This window comes from Hyperolius riggenbachi, chromosome 2, assembly GCF_040937935.1.
Source record: "Hyperolius riggenbachi isolate aHypRig1 chromosome 2, aHypRig1.pri, whole genome shotgun sequence".
NCBI classification, from domain to species: Eukaryota; Metazoa; Chordata; class Amphibia; order Anura; family Hyperoliidae; genus Hyperolius; species Hyperolius riggenbachi.
Window position 1 is genome coordinate 259,787,093 of NC_090647.1, and position 17,889 is coordinate 259,804,981.

Genomic DNA, 17,889 nt, shown 5'->3' on the forward strand with positions numbered 1-17,889 from the left:
GAAAAATATTAAACACCTAAAGGTGAATGTACTAGATCCCAGTGATCTCAACTGAAAAAAAGAAAGGTGCGCAGTCAAGATAGGTAAAGGGTTATTTGTCCCGGATGACAATCAGAAACTCCATTACCGGTAGGTCTAATAGGAGTCTTTCTCTAATTGTCATCCGGGACAACCTGAGAGATAAACAAGAAAGTCTTTATAACAAAAAAAGACTAACCTAGGGAGGGACCACCGCCTGAAGCACCTTTCTGCCAAACGACTGATCTTGCTGAGACAGTACATCCACTCTGTAGTGCTTGATAAAAGTTGATGCACTTGCCCATGTTGCCGCTTGACAAATTTGTTGAATGGTGGCTCCTGCTCTTTCCGCCCAGGATGTTGACAAAGAACGGGTTGAATGAGCCTTAATATTAGGTGGTAAGGGACAATTACTAACCTAGATAAACTTTCCAAACCTTTCGGTATATCTTTTGAGTTACCGGCTTTCTGCACTTCATTACAGTGTCAATTACTTTCTCAGAAAGACCTTTATTCCTCAAGATTACCCTTTCAGGATCCAGGCGTCCAGTTTGAATAACTGTGGCCTGGGGTGGATGAGAGGGCCCTGGATTAGCAGATCTGGCCGAGCTGGGAGAAGAAAAGGTGGACCTACTGACCATCTCAGCAGGGTCGCATACCATGGTCTTTTTGGCCATAGTGGAGCTATCAGGATCATGTTCCCTCCCTCCCTTTGAAATTTCCCCAACACCTGTGGCAGAAGCACTGTTGGTGGAAATGCATAGGAAAGATTGAAGTCCCGGGGGAAGCTGAGTGCGTCCAACCCCAGTGACCTCTGGCACTTGTGCAGGGAGAAAAATTGTTTCACCTTTGCATTCCCTGGAGATGCAAAGTGATCTACCGCTGGGATACCGAATCTGTCTGTCACCATGTGGAAAACCTCCGGATGAAGTTCCCATTCTGAGGGATTCACCTGATAACGACTTAAAAAATCCGCCTCCACATTGAGAGTCCCCCTTATGTGGATTGCAGACAAAGATAGAGCCCGAGGTTCTATCCAGTCCAGAGTCTCCGAGCATAGGCGCATGAGATCGATTTCTCGTGCCTCCCTGTTTCGAAAGATAAGCCACCGTCGTGATGTTGTCGGGAAAAAAAACTAACACGTGCCTTCCTTCTATCAGGGATTGAAAAGATAGAAGTGCTTCCTGCACTGCCAGTAGCTCTCTGAAGTTGGACAACTTCCTTGCAATTGCCTGCGTCCAATGCCCCTGAGCATGATGGCCCAACGTCGTTGCGCCCCATCCCCAAGAGCTTGCGTCTGTAAAGATTTTTATTGGTTCCTCCTGTCTCCAAAGACGTCCTCTGGTTAGATTCTGAGAGTCCAACCACCAGACCAGACTGGCCTTCACCTCCTCTGGGATATATCTGTAAGTCCAGGGATTGTTTGGACTTGTCCCAATTCGCCAAAAGCAGAGACTGGAGATCTCTGCCGTGGTGTTGGGCCCAGGTGACCGCCAGAATGGATGCGGAGAATAGCCCTAGTACTCACATGATCTGGTGGGGGGGGGGGGGGGGACTCCTCTCCTGGCTGCATAACAATTTTACTTCCCTTGAAATCTTTGCAATTTTCTCGAGTGGTAAGTAAATTTTCCTTTCTATTGAATTTATCCTGTACCCCAAAAATATAATCTCCTGTACTGGATCTAGGGCTGATTTTTCGTAATTTATTATCCATCCAACCTGGGATAAAAGAGTGATCACCATATCTCTGAGATTTAGTCAGAGTCTCCGTTTCTGCAAAAATGAGGAGATCGTCCAGATACTGGACTATCGCTATTCCCTGCAATCTCAAAATCTTCATGACTTCTGCTAACACTTTTGTAAAGATTCGGGGTGCCAAAGCTATCCCGAAGGGCAGGGCTTGAAATTAGAAATGTCGAATTTGGCAATGAGACTTGATCGCGAACCTTAAAAACTTTTGATGGCTGGAAAAAATGGGGATGTGCAGATAGGCGTCGCGAAGGTCTATCGACACAAAATATTCCTTGCCCTGTAATAGAGCTCTCACTGAATAAATGCTTTCCATCCTGAACTTCTTGTATGTCAGAAATGGATTGAGAGACTTCAGAATCAGAATGAATCTGAACTCTCCATTTGCTTTTTTCACTAGGAAAATATGGGAATAGTAACCCTGGAATACTTCTTCCTGGGGTACTGGTATTATAACTTTCTTCTCTAAAAGTTTCTGAATCTCTATCTCCAGACCTCTGGCCTTCTCTGGGTCCTTCGGAATTGGATTCACAAATTTCCTTTGCGGAGGGGGGCTTGAAAACTTAAGTCTATAACCCATTTTTATAATCTGAAAAACAAAAGGATCGGGATCTAACTTCTCCCATTCTGTCCGAAAATAAATTAGCCTCCCCCCTACCGGTAAACCGTCATTTACTAGGTTTGGGGGGCTCAGTCTTTCCAAGAGTGAACCCCCCTTTACCCTTCCCTCTGGGAAAGGACCACTTCCTCTGCACATTCCTATTTTTTGGAAGATTGGAGTCCTGTTTCTTAGGGACAAAGGGTCTTTTCCCCTTAAACCTTTTCTGTTTGGGAATGGTTTCCCTTTTTCTGCCGAATGGGATAACACTTCCTCTAGACCAGACCCAAACAAGAGATTACCATCAAAAGGGATGGAACATAATCTGTTCTTTGAGGTCTGGTCCCCTTCCCAGGTCTTCAGCCACACTGCCCTCCTGGCTGAGTTAACAAGAGCCGTAGTACGCGCAGAAACACGAATCAGTTCCGTAACTGCATCCGCTAAAAAAAGCGACGGCTTTAAAGAGACTCTGTATCAACAAAAACCTCCCCTGGGGGGTACTCACCTCGGGTGGGGGAAGCCTCCGGATCCTAATGAGGCTTCCCACGCCGTCCTCTGTCCCACGGGGGTCTCGCCGCAGCCCTCCGAACAGCCGGCGACTGTGCCGACTGTCAGTTCAATATTTACCTTTGCTGGCTCCAGCGGGGGCGCTGTGGCGACTTTCGGCACGGAAATAGACGGAAATACCCGATCTCCGTCGGGTCCGCTCTACTGCGCAGGCACCGGAAACTTGCGCCTGCGCAGTAGAGCAGACCCGACGGCGATCGGGTATTTCCGCCTACTTCGGCGCCGAGAGGCATCAGAGCGCCTGCGCAGGAGCCAGGAAGGTAAATAATGACGTCACCGCTGCCCGGACTGCACGGAGGGCTACAGCGAGACCCCCGAGGGACGCAGGACGGCGTGGGAAGCCTCATTAGGATCCTGAGGCTTCCCCCACCCGAGGTGAGTACCCCCCAGGGGCCGTTTTGGCGTTACAGTTCCTCTTTAAGAACCACCGGCAAGGAAGCCGCATAATCCTTAATTGGAGCGCCCTTAGAAATCTGATAGATAAGATTATCCATCCAAATTCTAAGATTTCTGGAAATGCAGGTGGCTGAAATACCAGGAATGAAACCAAAGGCCGCTGATTCCCAAGCTTTGAGAAGGGCCATCAATTTTCTTATCCATAACATCTTTGAGAACACCTGCGTCCTCAAAGGATAGATCCGAGTCTTTCGAATATGGAGACAGGGATGCGTCTAGTTTAGGACATTTAGTCCATTTGTCAATTTCTGACTGAGAAAAAGGGAAATTTCCTCTTTGCTGACTTGGGAATAAACAGCGGCCTCTCAGGATTTTGCCACTGGGAAGTAATAATATCCTGCAAGGTTTTATGGATAGGGAAAACTCTGCCTGAAGATTGACCCAATCCAAGATACACTTGATCCTGATGAGTAATTTCCGGAACAGATTCCTTGATCTGTTCCGTGGTGTACACAGCCTTAAGTAACTCAGAAGATTCATCGGGAGAAAATAAAAATCTAGGAGTTTTTGCCCTATCATCCCCCTCTGACTGAGGCTGCTCCCCCTCCTCCTGGGATACTGACACTTCCTCCTCTTCCTCCTCAGCTCCTAAAACATCAGAAAAGGAGTGATGGGATAGAGCACCGGAAGAGGGTCCCGGCAGAGATTCATTAACTGGCTGCACCAAGGACTCCTTAAATTTGTCTAACGTTTCTTGCATATTCTTGTTAACTGTATCCATAACCTCTTTCAGAATATTGGAAGTCTGGGAGGCCACAATAGCATCTATACAAGCCTGACACAAATTTCTCGGGGCTTCTAAGGCTATTTTACTATTACATAAGCTACATCTCTTATATTTAGGCTGGTTGGATGTAGTAGTAGTTTTAGGCTCAGCTCTTGTCCCACTGGACCCTGATGGCAGGACCTGCGAAGAGGATCTGGGAGCAGAGCCAGCCGCCTCTGATTCACGCTGCTGCTGAGGCTGCTCCCCCCTCTGAGACTGCGACATCCTCACCGCTGTGCCACTTGCAGGTCTGATTGGAGATGCCAGGAGCACGCTGTTTCACTTCCTGGCTCTCCAAAGTTTCTCCTCCACGCCCGCCTGACGTCAGCCGGTCACGCGACCTCTGACTCACTTCCGGCGTTAATCAGCTGCTCGGATGCGCCTATACACTACACAGAAGCCGAACACCGCTAAAGGAAAAGGAGGGCTGCAGTCCGCGTTGCCTCCTGTTACCCACTCCAACTGCCTGTGCCTCCTGTCTACATCAAACTCACCCTCTGGTGAGTACAACAAAAAAAACAAAAAACGAGAGCTTTGCTTCTTAGGTGTTTCCGTGGCGGAAACACAGATGAACTGAGGATGGAGGGTGGGCGGGGGCTTTTAATCTTCTTGGATTTGTGTTTCCACAGATCCTGGGCGGGACCAGATCTCAGGTTGTCCCGGATGACAATTAGAGAAAAAGTGTCAAAAGCAGAGACACATAAGAACAAGAGTAAATTGCTTCTTTTGAGACGCCAGGGCCTGGTATTTAAGCTGCCTGTCGCCATTGTCTTATGCACTCATGTAGCAGCTGGATGTTTTTGACTTATGCCACTTCCGCCAACTAGGATTGTAAGTACTACTATTCTGATGATGTTTCTTCATTATAATATTGATATAAATGTGCTTTACTTCACTATTTGGTCTATTATGTGTGTATGTTATCAAACTGGCGATGGCTTTGTACATGGATCTTTATTGGTGATAGCCTTTGGGGAATTAGTCCTCTATATAGATGCTACTGTATGCCGGTTTTGGGACTAATGTCTATGTATATGGACTGATGGCCCTGATGTTTTAAGGAACAATAGTGGTGATATGAGATGTCCATGGTCATTTTAGGCGCCCCTTGTCACTGATATTTATGTCCTCTTGTCTCTACATTTGGATGGTGGGGTGACCTTTGTACATTTAGTAACATTGGGCCTTGTGACACCCACGTTCCATATGTAGAGTGATAGTTTTAGAGATTGGTTGAACTGTGATTTATATGTATGTGGTCAATCTTTGACATCATATATTGTTTGAGGTCATAACTATATGGTGTGTGTGGTCTCATTGCCGAGAGATTGTTGATCTTTCTTAACCTTCGCACTCTGTGTGGCTGTTTATTCATTGCTGCTGTTATTTATTAGCTCTTCTTCAAGGTGTATTGTACATCTGGTCGGTTCAGATGTTTCCTTGCCCCCTTGGTGTTCTAACCATGCTTTATTCTCAGGACTAGCAGGTTTGCTGAGATCCATATACTTATCTTTTTGTGTTTTTATGTTTTTCTCTTACATCTTATGTGGCAACAGTAAGGCTGATATTTATAGGCCTTTGTTGTCTGTTGCTACACTATTTCCTGTTGCATCATGTATTCCCTTTTGCTCTAGATTAGGCCCTTGGTTTGATTAGTGGACTGATATTTACTAGTCCACATGGCTTCTAACACGCCAGGGCTGTCCCTCTGTGTTTACTCTTCTTATGTGCCTGCTTTTGACACTTTTTCCTTTTATTTTAGACGAGTGTAAAGACACGTTGATATGGGCCTCGGGGTGTACACTACACCCATTTCTGGGTTGTTCCTCTGTGAGGTGCCGGAATTTATTTATACATTATATTAATGTCATTAATGTACATCCATGTATGTGTTTTTCTTGTAGATAGCACTCTCTGCAACTTGGCCTGATGAAGGGCTTTCTGTGCCCGAAATGAGCGTGCTACCTCTCCCTAAATTGCACTGTCTATGATTAAGTTCATGTTTGTGCTATAAACCTGTATTGGAAGCATCCGCAAGGAACCTCTTACAGAGATTTTTTTTTTAGAAAAAACCCTTTTTCAATTTTGTGTCAATAAAGATTTTGATATTTTTGCATTTAAAGACCTGTATGAATTTTTTTATGATCCTTTCTATATATACAAAAGCTAGTCTAATTCTTACCAGGGTTGTGGATTTAAAACAAAAATCATCTGACTCAGACGCCCGACTTCAGTTTATGAAACCACCGACTCCAGGTACCCAAAATTGCTCCGACTCAAACTCCACAGCCCGGTTTGAAGGTTAACAGGACAAGCATAAGGCCTCTTTTACCACGGACTGTTTAACTGTATGCTTGGCAAGCAGTTACAAGGAAACAGTGAGCAGATACCAGGCAGCAACAAGCAGTTACCAGACAGCAGTGAGCAGTTGTGAGAGTTTGAGAGACATTTCACTGCCTATAAACAGTCATGGAAAAGAGGCCTAACTTACATCATCTGAAGTGCCCAAAGTGGTGTGCCTGTACTTCCCCCTTAGGGTAGGATTCTTTTCTATATTTTATTAACCACTTCAGGACCATAGGCTTACACCCCCTAGTGATAGGCTATTTTTAAAATTTTGGGCTCTGCAGCTTTAAAAGCTTGCTACAGAGCCATACAACGCAGCACACAAGTGAACACCCCCCCCCCTTTTCTGCCCAACAACAGAGCTTTCTGTTGGTGGGCTCTGATTGCCCCTGCAACGTTTATTTTTTTTAAAAATAAATTTGTCTTAAAAAAAAAAAAATTTCCACCGCCTCCCTTTTCCAGCCAATGACAGCGATTGACTGTCATAGGCATCAGCCTACAAGAGCCGATCACTCCTGAGCCGCTCCAGGTGACAGCAAAGTGACACAGCTGTCCCCAGTACAGCGCTGCCATAGATTGCAGCGCTGTGCAATGTAAATAGATGGCGAAAGTCTAGCAGCAATTGCCGCTGGGAGACTGATGACATTCAAGCGGAGATGCGCACGCATCGGCACGTGCGATCGCCTGCAGAACCTCAACCAAGGACTTGACGCCTTTCGGCATTAGGCGGGCCTGGGGCTGCCACCCTCACAACACCAATCGACAGTCGGCAGGGGTTTAATCTAGAGCAGAGTTGACTTTAACCGATATCTCTACTCAGAGCTTTATTAAAGTAAACCGGAGATGTCGCCAAGCGGTGTATCTATACTTACCTGGGGCTTCCTCCAGCCCCATGAGGTGCGTTGGCTCTCTCACCGTCCTCGCTGTTTTCTAATTCCACCCAATAATCTGGCTGACCGTAAACGTAGCCGGGAGCATTCTGCGTCTGCACAGTAGTACCGAACAGACCTTGCTTCATCTGTCCAGTACTACTGTGCAGGCGCAGAATGCTCCCGGGGGTGTGTATGGCCAGCCAGATTACTGGGTGGAATTAGAAGATAACTGCGAGGACAGTGAGAGAGCCAACACACCTCATGGGGCTGGAGGAAGCCCCAGGTAAGTATAGATACACCCCTAGGCAACATCTCCAGCTGCTGTGCAGGAGTGCGCAAGTGCATGACTGGCCAGATAACTGGGAAGCATAGTAAAAGAACAGAGCATCCGGAGAGGAGGCGAGGAAGCCCAAGAACCTTATGGGGCTGGAGGAAGCCACAGGTAAGTATAAATACACCCCTAAGTGACATCGCAGGTACATCCCAGCGCTACATTAGAAGACCCACTAAAACCTCATAGGGAAATTCCGCTACCGTGACAGTGGACAACACCCTCTTGAACTGGTTGTACAATAAGTATTCCCACAATCTTCACCCCATCACAATGCTGATTTAGAGCGTGCTATGATTGGCGAACTGTTCCTAACTGCTGGGCATACACGGTTCGACGCAAGCTTATCAATCGAGCCGCTGATGACTTGATTGATAATATCCAACGTGTCCGATCACCGCGGGGATAGATTCCGAGCTCGATACCTGCAGGCGGACAATAGCGGCGAATCGAGCGGAAGATAAACGCCAGCAGGGACAAGCAGGAATCAATCCAGGTGCACGCGCAGACGAACAGGGACACGGCGGGAGTCGATCCAGCGGCTAATCGGCCGCCGGATCAACCCATGTATGCCCAGCCCACCATAAGAGGTTTCAAGTGGGTCACCTAAAAGTAGACTAGCACCAAATCCCTTACAACTGATACACGATGCTGATACCAGGAAAGCCCGTGCTTGTAAACACAATCTAGAGCAGGATTATGCAATAGGCGGTAGCACTTTGTATTACATATCATACATAAGGAAGGATTACTGTGTGTCCACTTTAGATATTCTCTGCCTCATATCACAGATTAGATGGGAGATTATAACTGGCTGAGAGTGGAAAAATAAGTCTGACAGAATTTGCGACCTCCACCTATCACTAACACTAGCCCCCCCCTCTGGGTCACAGATTATAATGGGTCGGAAATCCTGCTACGACGGAAAGGTCTCCTGTGCTGAATATGACGACACGCGATGGTGATGTCACACGTGTCTGAGCACCCCGGGCTGTTCTCTTATCTATGGAGCCGCATACCTGGCTGGTGGGGCCATCCGTGAGGTCCGGCTTCTGCTTCCTCTCGGCATGTTGCTAGCGTGTGGAATATTCCTTCGTCCTTGTGCGCGGCCGCGGATGTGTCAATGTAATTGCGTCAGGACAGGAACCCGACCATGCGCTTATATCACCTCCGCCGCGTCACAGCCGGCTCATCCTCCACTCGCCAAGAAATAGAGAGAACTCCGCCTACTAGCTGGTCTGCAGGCTTCTAGAAAATGTCTGCTCTGATGTCAGGTTGAAGGTCATTGCATGACGCAGCACACAGTTGCATAACGTGAAGGGCACATCAGGACTATGAGCATAGTGAAACCTCTTGTAAGAGTCATCCAAAATGTAATAGTGAGAAACAGGCAACAAAACAGTAAATTGAATTTGAATTAACTCTCAGATAAATGGAATGAGCATGTTGGGCAGCTGCAACTAACTTACTCGTGTAAGCTGCATGTGCAGCTGCCACTAACCCAACAGGAGCAGTATGACATCTGGACTGTGTAGAGGTATGCTGCAGGGATCCGATGGAGGGTTTTTGGTCCCTTTGGTCCTAGTTCCAACAAACTAAGATGTATTGTCCACAGAACCCTCCTCTGCCGGGCAACTAATAACCCCATCCCCTTGGTGGGCAACTAATGACACCCCCTGGAAGGAACTAATAACCCCCCTCCCCTTTCATGGGCAACTTATACGCCTCCCCCCCCCCCCCCCCCCCCCATGAGCAATTAATAACTGTAAATGTAGGCTGCTTTGATAGGTATGCTAGGTTGTTGGGACACCATTCTGACAAATGGCAACATAGTCCACACACACTCAAAAAAAATCAACTGAACCGTTTGACACAGATCTGATCTGGATAGTAGGGCACGTTCCGGTCCGCGCACTCGTCACTGCTCATCTCTCGCCAACACCGCTTGGCCCACCGCTGGTCCCACCGCTCTGGTCCCTTTCACAGCCTGGAGGCAAGCAGAAGCATAGCTCTCCAGAGGCTTCAACAGGCCAATTCTGCCTAGCAACAGGAAGAATTTTCACTGGTTCAACATGAACCAATCAGAATTCTATCTTGCTTAGGATTCCCCTTGGTCTATTGCAACCCAATGAAGAATCCCTATGCTTCTGGCAGCCTCTGGGCTCTTCAGAATGGACCATGCGGAGGTGATGGACGGCGGGACGTGTGAGTATAACGCCACAACGACGATATGATGCGACCAAAACGGGTGACGCAGATGTGAGGACTAGCTTAGTAAGAACGGAAACAGGAAAATTAATACTTACCTATCGGAAATTTTCCTTTCCTGGTGCATTTCCATGGCAGCATACTATGGGTTGTGGCCCCGCCCCTGAACCCTATTGGACACCATAACTATAAATTTGTTGAGTGTATCACCCACCAGTATTCTAGTAACTATAGTCCTCCCCGTTTTGAGGGTGAGTTCGTATGCTGCCATGGAAATGCACCAGGAAAGGAAAATTTCCGATAGGTAAGTATTAATTTTCCTGTTTCCCTGGTGCTTCCATGGCAATTAACTAGCAAGAACAAACAGGGAGGGTAAAGTAACACTATTTTTTAACATTAGTAGGATCAGAGATTAATTGATTTTCCCACATTTGAAGAGCTAAGGACTGAAGGGTCAACTAATATTCAACAAAAGTATATGTCGAGGACCATGCAGCTTTAACGATTGTGGCTGTAGACACACCAGCAAGAAATGCCCACGATGAAGTTATACTTCTGGTTGAGTGAGCTAATGTCTGGCCAGGTAGACCTTAGCCTTACACACACAGCAGATGGATTCCCGGATCCAAGCCGCTAACATCCTGTAAGGTGTTTCTTAACCTTTTCTGTAACCAGAAGAAACTAACAGGAGATGGGTTGACTGTCTGAAAGATTCTGTGATCTGCAGATATCTTTTAAAAGAGCATGACACGTCCAGAGGATGTATTAGAGGCAGATTGGATTTTACCCTTTTTTCTTTGATAAAGACAATCTGTAACGATTGTGGAACTTTCTCCGTGATCAGCGCACAACGCGTGCGCTGACACGGCGGAAATCCTCCACAAGCGTATATTTGCAGGCACCCAGCAAAAGGTGCTACGCACCTGTAGAGGGAAATTCCTGTCGGCAGATGGCGCTGGGGAGTGCAGAGGAACCAATCCTCTGTACCTCCACAAGTGCCAAACAGGAATTGTACGAAGCGCAGAACGCAATCGCAAGAGAGGCGATTGCGAATGAGATTGAGCAAAGGGACAGGTTGTATGTGTGTGCGCCAATCCAGTCGCCACTCCGCGACCGCGCACACACAACAGCAGATATGAAATAGGAACGCGATCGCGAGAGGTGCGATCGCCAGACGTGACACAAGGCAGATCAGAATAGAATACGAGGGTAGCAAAGGCACAGCAAATAATACAATAAGGAGATACGGAAAATAATAAACGCTAGCTAACCGCGAACACCGCACTCATTCGCAACAGTGCATGCGGTTATGCGCGGTCTCCACGTGATAAGCACAATAGAGACAAGCACGCCTAACTAACCATCGACAGACAAACATCAAACAGAGGACGCGAGCACTTGCTTAACGGTTACCTCACCGAGCCTGCAGCAAGCGTAGCGGACAAGACAGACACACGAAAACAGGGACAAGCGAGAGATAGGATCCACAGCACTAGCGAAAAGTGGCTAGCGCGATCCAGGTACAGAGTAGCAGAACAGAAGGATCCCCAGCGCTAGCGAAAAGTAGCTAGCGCGATCCCAGGAGACAGAACAGAAGAGATAGCTGGTAGCAACCGCTGCACCAGCTATACTCCAAGAACAGAGATCAGAACTATTTCCTGTCGACCATCTTTGGGGCAGGACAATGGCAACAGGCAAGACAAGACAGAACAGGCAATACAGATAATACAACCTGACTGGGCTAGAAGGGAAGCCTAAAGCAACCCCCAGGAATTAACTATACTAGATAGCAATGGCTGACACTCCAGCAGTGTCCATCAGGAACAGACCATGGAAAGGAAATGACCAGCAAAGCCTTCTGGGAAACATAAAGCTCTTATAGTGCCAGTCATCAAAGAAGGCAGGTAGGGGATTTGCATAACGAATGTATGCAAATTCCCCAGCAAGAGAACAGACCAGAAACTTGCAATGGAAAGACAGGTCTCTGTTCCAGAGACCTGCAGCCCACAGACTAGAGGAATGGACAAACAGCTGTCTGCCTGTGCAGCCAGCTGAGCGGATCATCACACAATCATTATCTAGGTAGAGCACTGATACCACTTTGGGTAAAAAGTTCATCACTGGTGTTAGGGTCGCTTGATCATGATAAAAGCTTAGATCTTCACAACCTAGAGCATGCAATTCTGACATTCTTCTAGCAGATATTATTGACATGAGACAGCCTTCCATAGGATAAAACGGAGGAAAACTAAGTTAATCCAACAGCAACATTAAATCCCATTTGGGATATACATTTCGTCTAGGAGGTTTCATATTAAGAGCTGCCTTTAACAATTGCTGCAATGGATTTAAGGCCCACTTGTCTCCAGAAAATGAGAACAGTGCCGTCACCTGGACCTTCAAGGTATTGTAGCTAAAACCAAGGTCAAATCCCGCCTGAAGAAAGTCTAAAGTATTATTTACTGATGGGGAGAATGGATCAAAATTGTCTCCAGAAACAAAGTCTTGAAACCGGTTCCAGACTTTCTGGCATACCACATTTGTTCATACTTTACTTGCTGTCTTGGAACATCCCAACTTAGTTAACCTCTCCCCTTAAATATACAGGCTACCAGACAAAATTTGTGAGGTGCTGATTGAGATAACCATGGCTCAGACAACAGTTTCGTACAGACCGAGAGAAACATTGGCTCCGTCTGAGATAATTGGAGAAGAAGAAGTGGAAACCACAGTCTGTACGGTCAGTATAGAATTATTGAAAGAACTTTTGATTTCTCCTTCTTAAATTTCTTCAGAAACCGAAAGACTATTGGTACTGGAGAAAAAGCGTACCGAAGCAGGAGGCGGCCAAGACTGGAATAGAGCATCTATTCCCACTGCTGCTTGACAATAAATCCAGGAGAAAATTGTGGTATAATTGACTGTCCTGTTGCACTAGGTTTTCCCTACTAGAAGATGTGCAAAAGCTTGAAAGGCTAAACAGGCGGATCTTAATTGCAAAGGATTTGAATTGTTTGTTAAGGGGTGACATGGCCATCTGGACTGAACAACCTGGTCTTGGCACCATGCACCCCATCCCAAAAGACCAACATCCCTGAAACATAAGTCAATTGAGACAGAATCAGAATCCATTGAGTAAATAATCCTGATTGCAACACCAGATAAGAGAATTATTCATTGATGTGTAAAATCACTGTTTTATGTTGTAGAGACACTCTGCCCCACTAATATAAGAAAGGGAGTTGAAAAATGCATCATGTGCCAGTGTGGCCACTTCATCATTATTGTAGCTGCTAACATTCCCAAGACTTGAAGACATTTCCTTGCTGAAAGATGAATGTCTTTAATTGCAAACCAAACAAACTGTTGATACTAAGGATGTGTGGGAATACATAAATATCTTTTAAGTTTATCGGAACTAGAAAATAGTTTTATTGGACTGTCAGGATAATGGATTGAAGAGATTCAATCCTGTATTTTGGAAGTAGTGTGTACTTGTTTAAAATATTCCAGATCTATGACAGGTTGCCAAACTCCTGTTTTCTTGCCAAACAACAGAGGCGAGTACATCCCTTTGCCTCTCTGTGAGCAAGGTACCTCCAGTACTGCATCTTGCACTATTAATTGGCATATTGAAGACGACAGACTTCTCTCTCCGGGTAGGCATAAACATATCTTGCAGAGTGATTTAAATCTCCACCGATAACCTTCAGAGATTGCTTGAAACCCCGCCCCCAGAAGTGTGGACGGATGGGGACCCAAAAGGACTTTCCTTGGGTTTGTCGATTAGCTGGAGCAATCTTGATTGCCTTAGAGAGGGCTGACTGAGAAATTTGCAATTTTTTAAAATTTATTTATTTATTTTAAAGGGACTCCGAGCTCACCCAAAAAAAGAAAGTTGTACTCACCAGGGGCTTTCTCCAGCCCAGTGCTGGTCGGGAGGTCCCACGCCGGCGTCCTGGCTCCTCTCCTTCTCCCCGCTCCTGAATGGCTGACAGGCCGCAGCCCGGGCGACACTCGGCAGAGTGTCGGGCTGCTCCTTCCGCGTATGTCGCGGCTGACGTCACACGCCGGCCGCCTCGCGTCATCACGGCGGCCGGCGTGAAAGTACTGCGCATGCGCGATTAAAGCGCGCATGCGCAGTACTTTCACGCCGGCCGCCGTGATGACGCGAGGCGGCCGGCGTGTGACGTCAGCCGCGTCATACGCGGAAGGAGCAGCCCGACACTCTGCCGAGTGTCGCCCGGGCTGCGGCCTGTCAGCCATTCCGGAGCGGGGAGAAGGAGAGGAGCCAGGACGCCGGCGTGGGACCTCCCGACCAGCACTGGGCTGGAGAAAGCCCCTGGTGAGTACAACTTTCTTTTTTTGGGTGAGCTCGGAGTCCCTTTAATTCTCATCTGGTTTATAGGAACAAAAATTCCTGAATCTTTGCTGGAACCGATATCTCTGTACAAATCTTTGTAACTTGAGTCTTATATCTTGGGGAAGATCTCCAGATGTTCCTTCAGTTTATTATCGACTTTGCCCGTTTCTTCAAGAATCACTCTTATGATTTCTTTCATTAAAGGAAAGGCAAGTCCAACCTCGGTAAGATGTGGATAATATTTACCTACTTCTATGGAAGGATCTTCTGGTTCTTTCCACTGTAAAAGGTTCTTTAGTGGAAAATACCATTACCTTCTGCTTCAGAAACAACCTCTTGATTAGATTTGACTTGGAAACATCTGTCATTCTGTGAAGTTGACAAAACTGCAACTGGCGCTTGGGAACGCATTTCCCCTCTTAGGCCTAGTGCACACCAGAGCGGTTCTGCTGCGGTTTGCGATCCGCTTGCGGGTGCGGATCCGCTAGGGTAATGTATTTCAATGGGCTGGTGCACACCAGAGCGGGAGGCGTTTTGCAGAAACGCATACTCCTGGGCTGCTGCAGATTTTGGATTGCGGATGCGTTTCTGCCTCAATGTTAAGTATAGGAAAAACGCAAACCGCTCTGAAAAACGGCACTTCAGAGCGGTTTGCCAGGCGTTTTTTTGTTACAGTAGCTGTTCAGTAACAGCTTTACTGTAACAATACATGAAATCTACTACACCAAAACCGCAAAATGCTAGCTGAAACGCTACAGAAAAAGAAGAAAAAGCGTTTCAAAATCTGCTAGCATTTTGCGGATCTGCTAGCGTTTTTTGGTGTGCACCAGGCCATACTGCTTGCTTCATAAAGATGTAACATTCTAAAAGGAGTCTTCAGATTTGTCTTCAGAATTTTCAGTATAACAATTCACACAAGTCTTATCCGGCATCGTCATTTTTCTGCACTTCCAGTAAGCTGATTTTCCTGTCGAGTGGTTGGAGATCAGTGGAGGCGGAGTGTGCCGAGTCGACCTGGATCTAGAATGACAATTCAATCTTGAGGAAGGAGATCTTCTAGAATGCCCTTTATTCAGACAATGGGCCTGATTCACAAAAGAGCACGGCCGCCCCTGCGCGAATCCGCGAACCCCCACGCGAAACGACAACGCCGCCGCGCGCAAACGCAAACCCCCACGCGAAACCGACATCCATCTCACGGGAAAATCTGCGCCCGCGTGCAAAACACCACCGCCCCGCGCGAAAACCCGCAATCGCGCGCAAAACGCGAAAACGGGCGCGCCAACAGCCAGCACACCCCTGCGAATCAAGCCCAATGACTCCTGTCATCAGAATATCTTCATGAAGAGTGTGAATGCCAACGATGTCAGGAACTTTCTTGAGAACGCCGATCTTCAGTGTTATTAGGTCAAGAGGGGCTGAAATGGAATATAATTTCGTATTTGCAACACCCAATGACCCCTTTTTTTTTTTTTTTTTTAAACATTGCCCGAGAGTCCCCTTTCTATGGGCTTCCGTCTGGTCTTTAGAGCTGGGTGCCATATTTCCAGCAGGAATAGGCTGCAAGAGTTAAATAGTAAGAAAGTTTTTTTTGTTTTTTTTTAAGGATATTATTGGAAGATACTTTTAAGAAGAGTAAGCTAATCCCTTGGGAGAAAATAACTTCTCACAGGAGTATTAGCAGTGTCCCTGCAATTTTCAAATAGCAACATTAGGCTAGATACTTCTTAAACCTCCAGGAGGCTGTGAGCATGCTCAGAAGCAAGCTGCCCACAACCAAGATGGATGCAACATCACCCAAGTATGGGCAAAGAGGAAAAAGCTACTGGCCTATATAAGGAAGTGCACACTCTCGCGCGCGTGCGTGCTATACACGCCTGCATGCTCGTGAACACTCCCCACCAATCCACACTGTCCTGCCACTGCAGAAAGCAGAGAACTGGTATTTACAATTTACAAACCCATGAGACTACTCCAGCCAGGAGATGAGGAAGAAAGGATGGAAGGAGATAGACCCAGATAGAAAGCAGGGAGGAAAAGGACAGACAGGCAACTCATGCAGCCATTGCACACCTGTATGCATTTAGCACAGGAACTAATGCTGGGAATACACGGTTCGTTTTTGCCTTCGTTTAAACCTTCGTTTCGATTGTGCCTTTTGTCCTTTTCGATCCCGAAATAATCGATCATACGGTTAATATCACCACCCACGGTTTCGTTTTTTTTTTCGATTCTGATGGTTTCGTTTTTCCAATGATCGAAGGCTGCAAAGAAACGAAACGAAAATCCCTTTTTACAGGGACGGACTAGCATAAACGAATATATAATCGATCTGAACAGCCACCAAGCCTACCAATGGCTCGATTAGATGGATAAAGAGAGATAATATCAAACATGTTCGATCACTAGTCGTTCGTTTTTGGGGTCTATTAATCGAAACTATAATGAGATTATGACTATTTTCACATACGTTTTCAACACTCGATTCGTTTACCGAACGAATCGAAGGTTTAAACGAAGGCAAAAACGAACCGTGTATTCCCAGCATAATGCAGCCATACTTCAAGTAATGCAGCCATAGTTCATTTGTATGCAATTTGCACATGAAAGTAATGCAGCCATAGTTCATTTGTATGCAATTTGCACATGAAAGTAATGCAGCCATAGTTCATTTGTATGCAATTTGCACATGAAAGTAAAGCAGCCATAGTTCATTTGTATGCAATTTGCACATGAAAGTAATGCAGCCATAGTTCATTTGTATGCAATTTGCACATGAAAGTAATGCAGCCATAGTTCATTTGTATGCAATTTGCACATGAAAGTAATGCAGCCATAGTTCATTTGTATGCATCTAGCACATGAAAGTAATGCAGTCATAGTTTATTAAGTAATACAGCCATTGCTCACCTGTATGCATTTAGCACAGGATACTGATGCAGGCATTGCTCACCTGTATGCATTTAGCACAGGATACTGATGCAGGCATTGCTCACCTGTATGCATTTAGCACAGGATACTGATGCAGGCATTGCTCACCTGTATGCATTTAGCACAGGATACTGATGCAGGCATTGCTCACCTGTATGCATTTAGCACAGGATACTGATGCAGGCATTGCTCATTCGTATGCATTTAGCACACATGTATATCTCCGGGACCAGAAGACCGGGCTCTCTATGTGAGGTACATTTAGTACCTATGCAGAGACTTCCCAGGGAAAGGGATAAACCCTGGGGTAGAAAGGGGACTGAAAAAAAGAAATGAAGAGAAGGAAAGAAAATAGAAATAGTATCCAAAGGGGAGCACAAAGGAAAAAGAATACTGGTGGGTGATACTCTCAACAAATTTATAGTTATGGTGTCCAATAGGGTTCAGGGGCGGGGCCACAACCCATAGTATGCTGCCATGGAAGCACCAGGGAAAGTGTCCATTCTCATAGGCTTGCATTGGACACTTTTTACCGTCCAGTCCGGGAAAAAAAGTGTCAAATCCAGACTCTCCACAACGTTTTCTTTCTGTGCGTGATCCGTGTTTCTGCACACGTGGAAGCGACTCCTATTTTTAACATAGGGTCCACTTCCAGAGTTTCTGCAGAGCTTTAAAAACGTATCC

At 46.3% G+C, this 17,889-nt stretch overlaps 1 protein-coding gene across 1 annotated transcript in view; it reads right to left on the reverse strand.

The window, feature by feature from the left end:
* Positions 1–8,900, reverse strand: part of CHCHD2 (coiled-coil-helix-coiled-coil-helix domain containing 2) — a 20,484-nt gene extending 11,584 nt beyond the window's left edge. Inside the window, exon 1 of the mRNA XM_068265350.1 lies at positions 8,723–8,900. Within this exon, the coding sequence (XP_068121451.1) occupies positions 8,723–8,772 (50 nt within the window). The 5' untranslated portion in view covers positions 8,773–8,900. The remainder of the gene's footprint in view (positions 1–8,722) is intronic.
* Between the last annotated feature and the right edge of the window lie 8,989 nt (positions 8,901–17,889).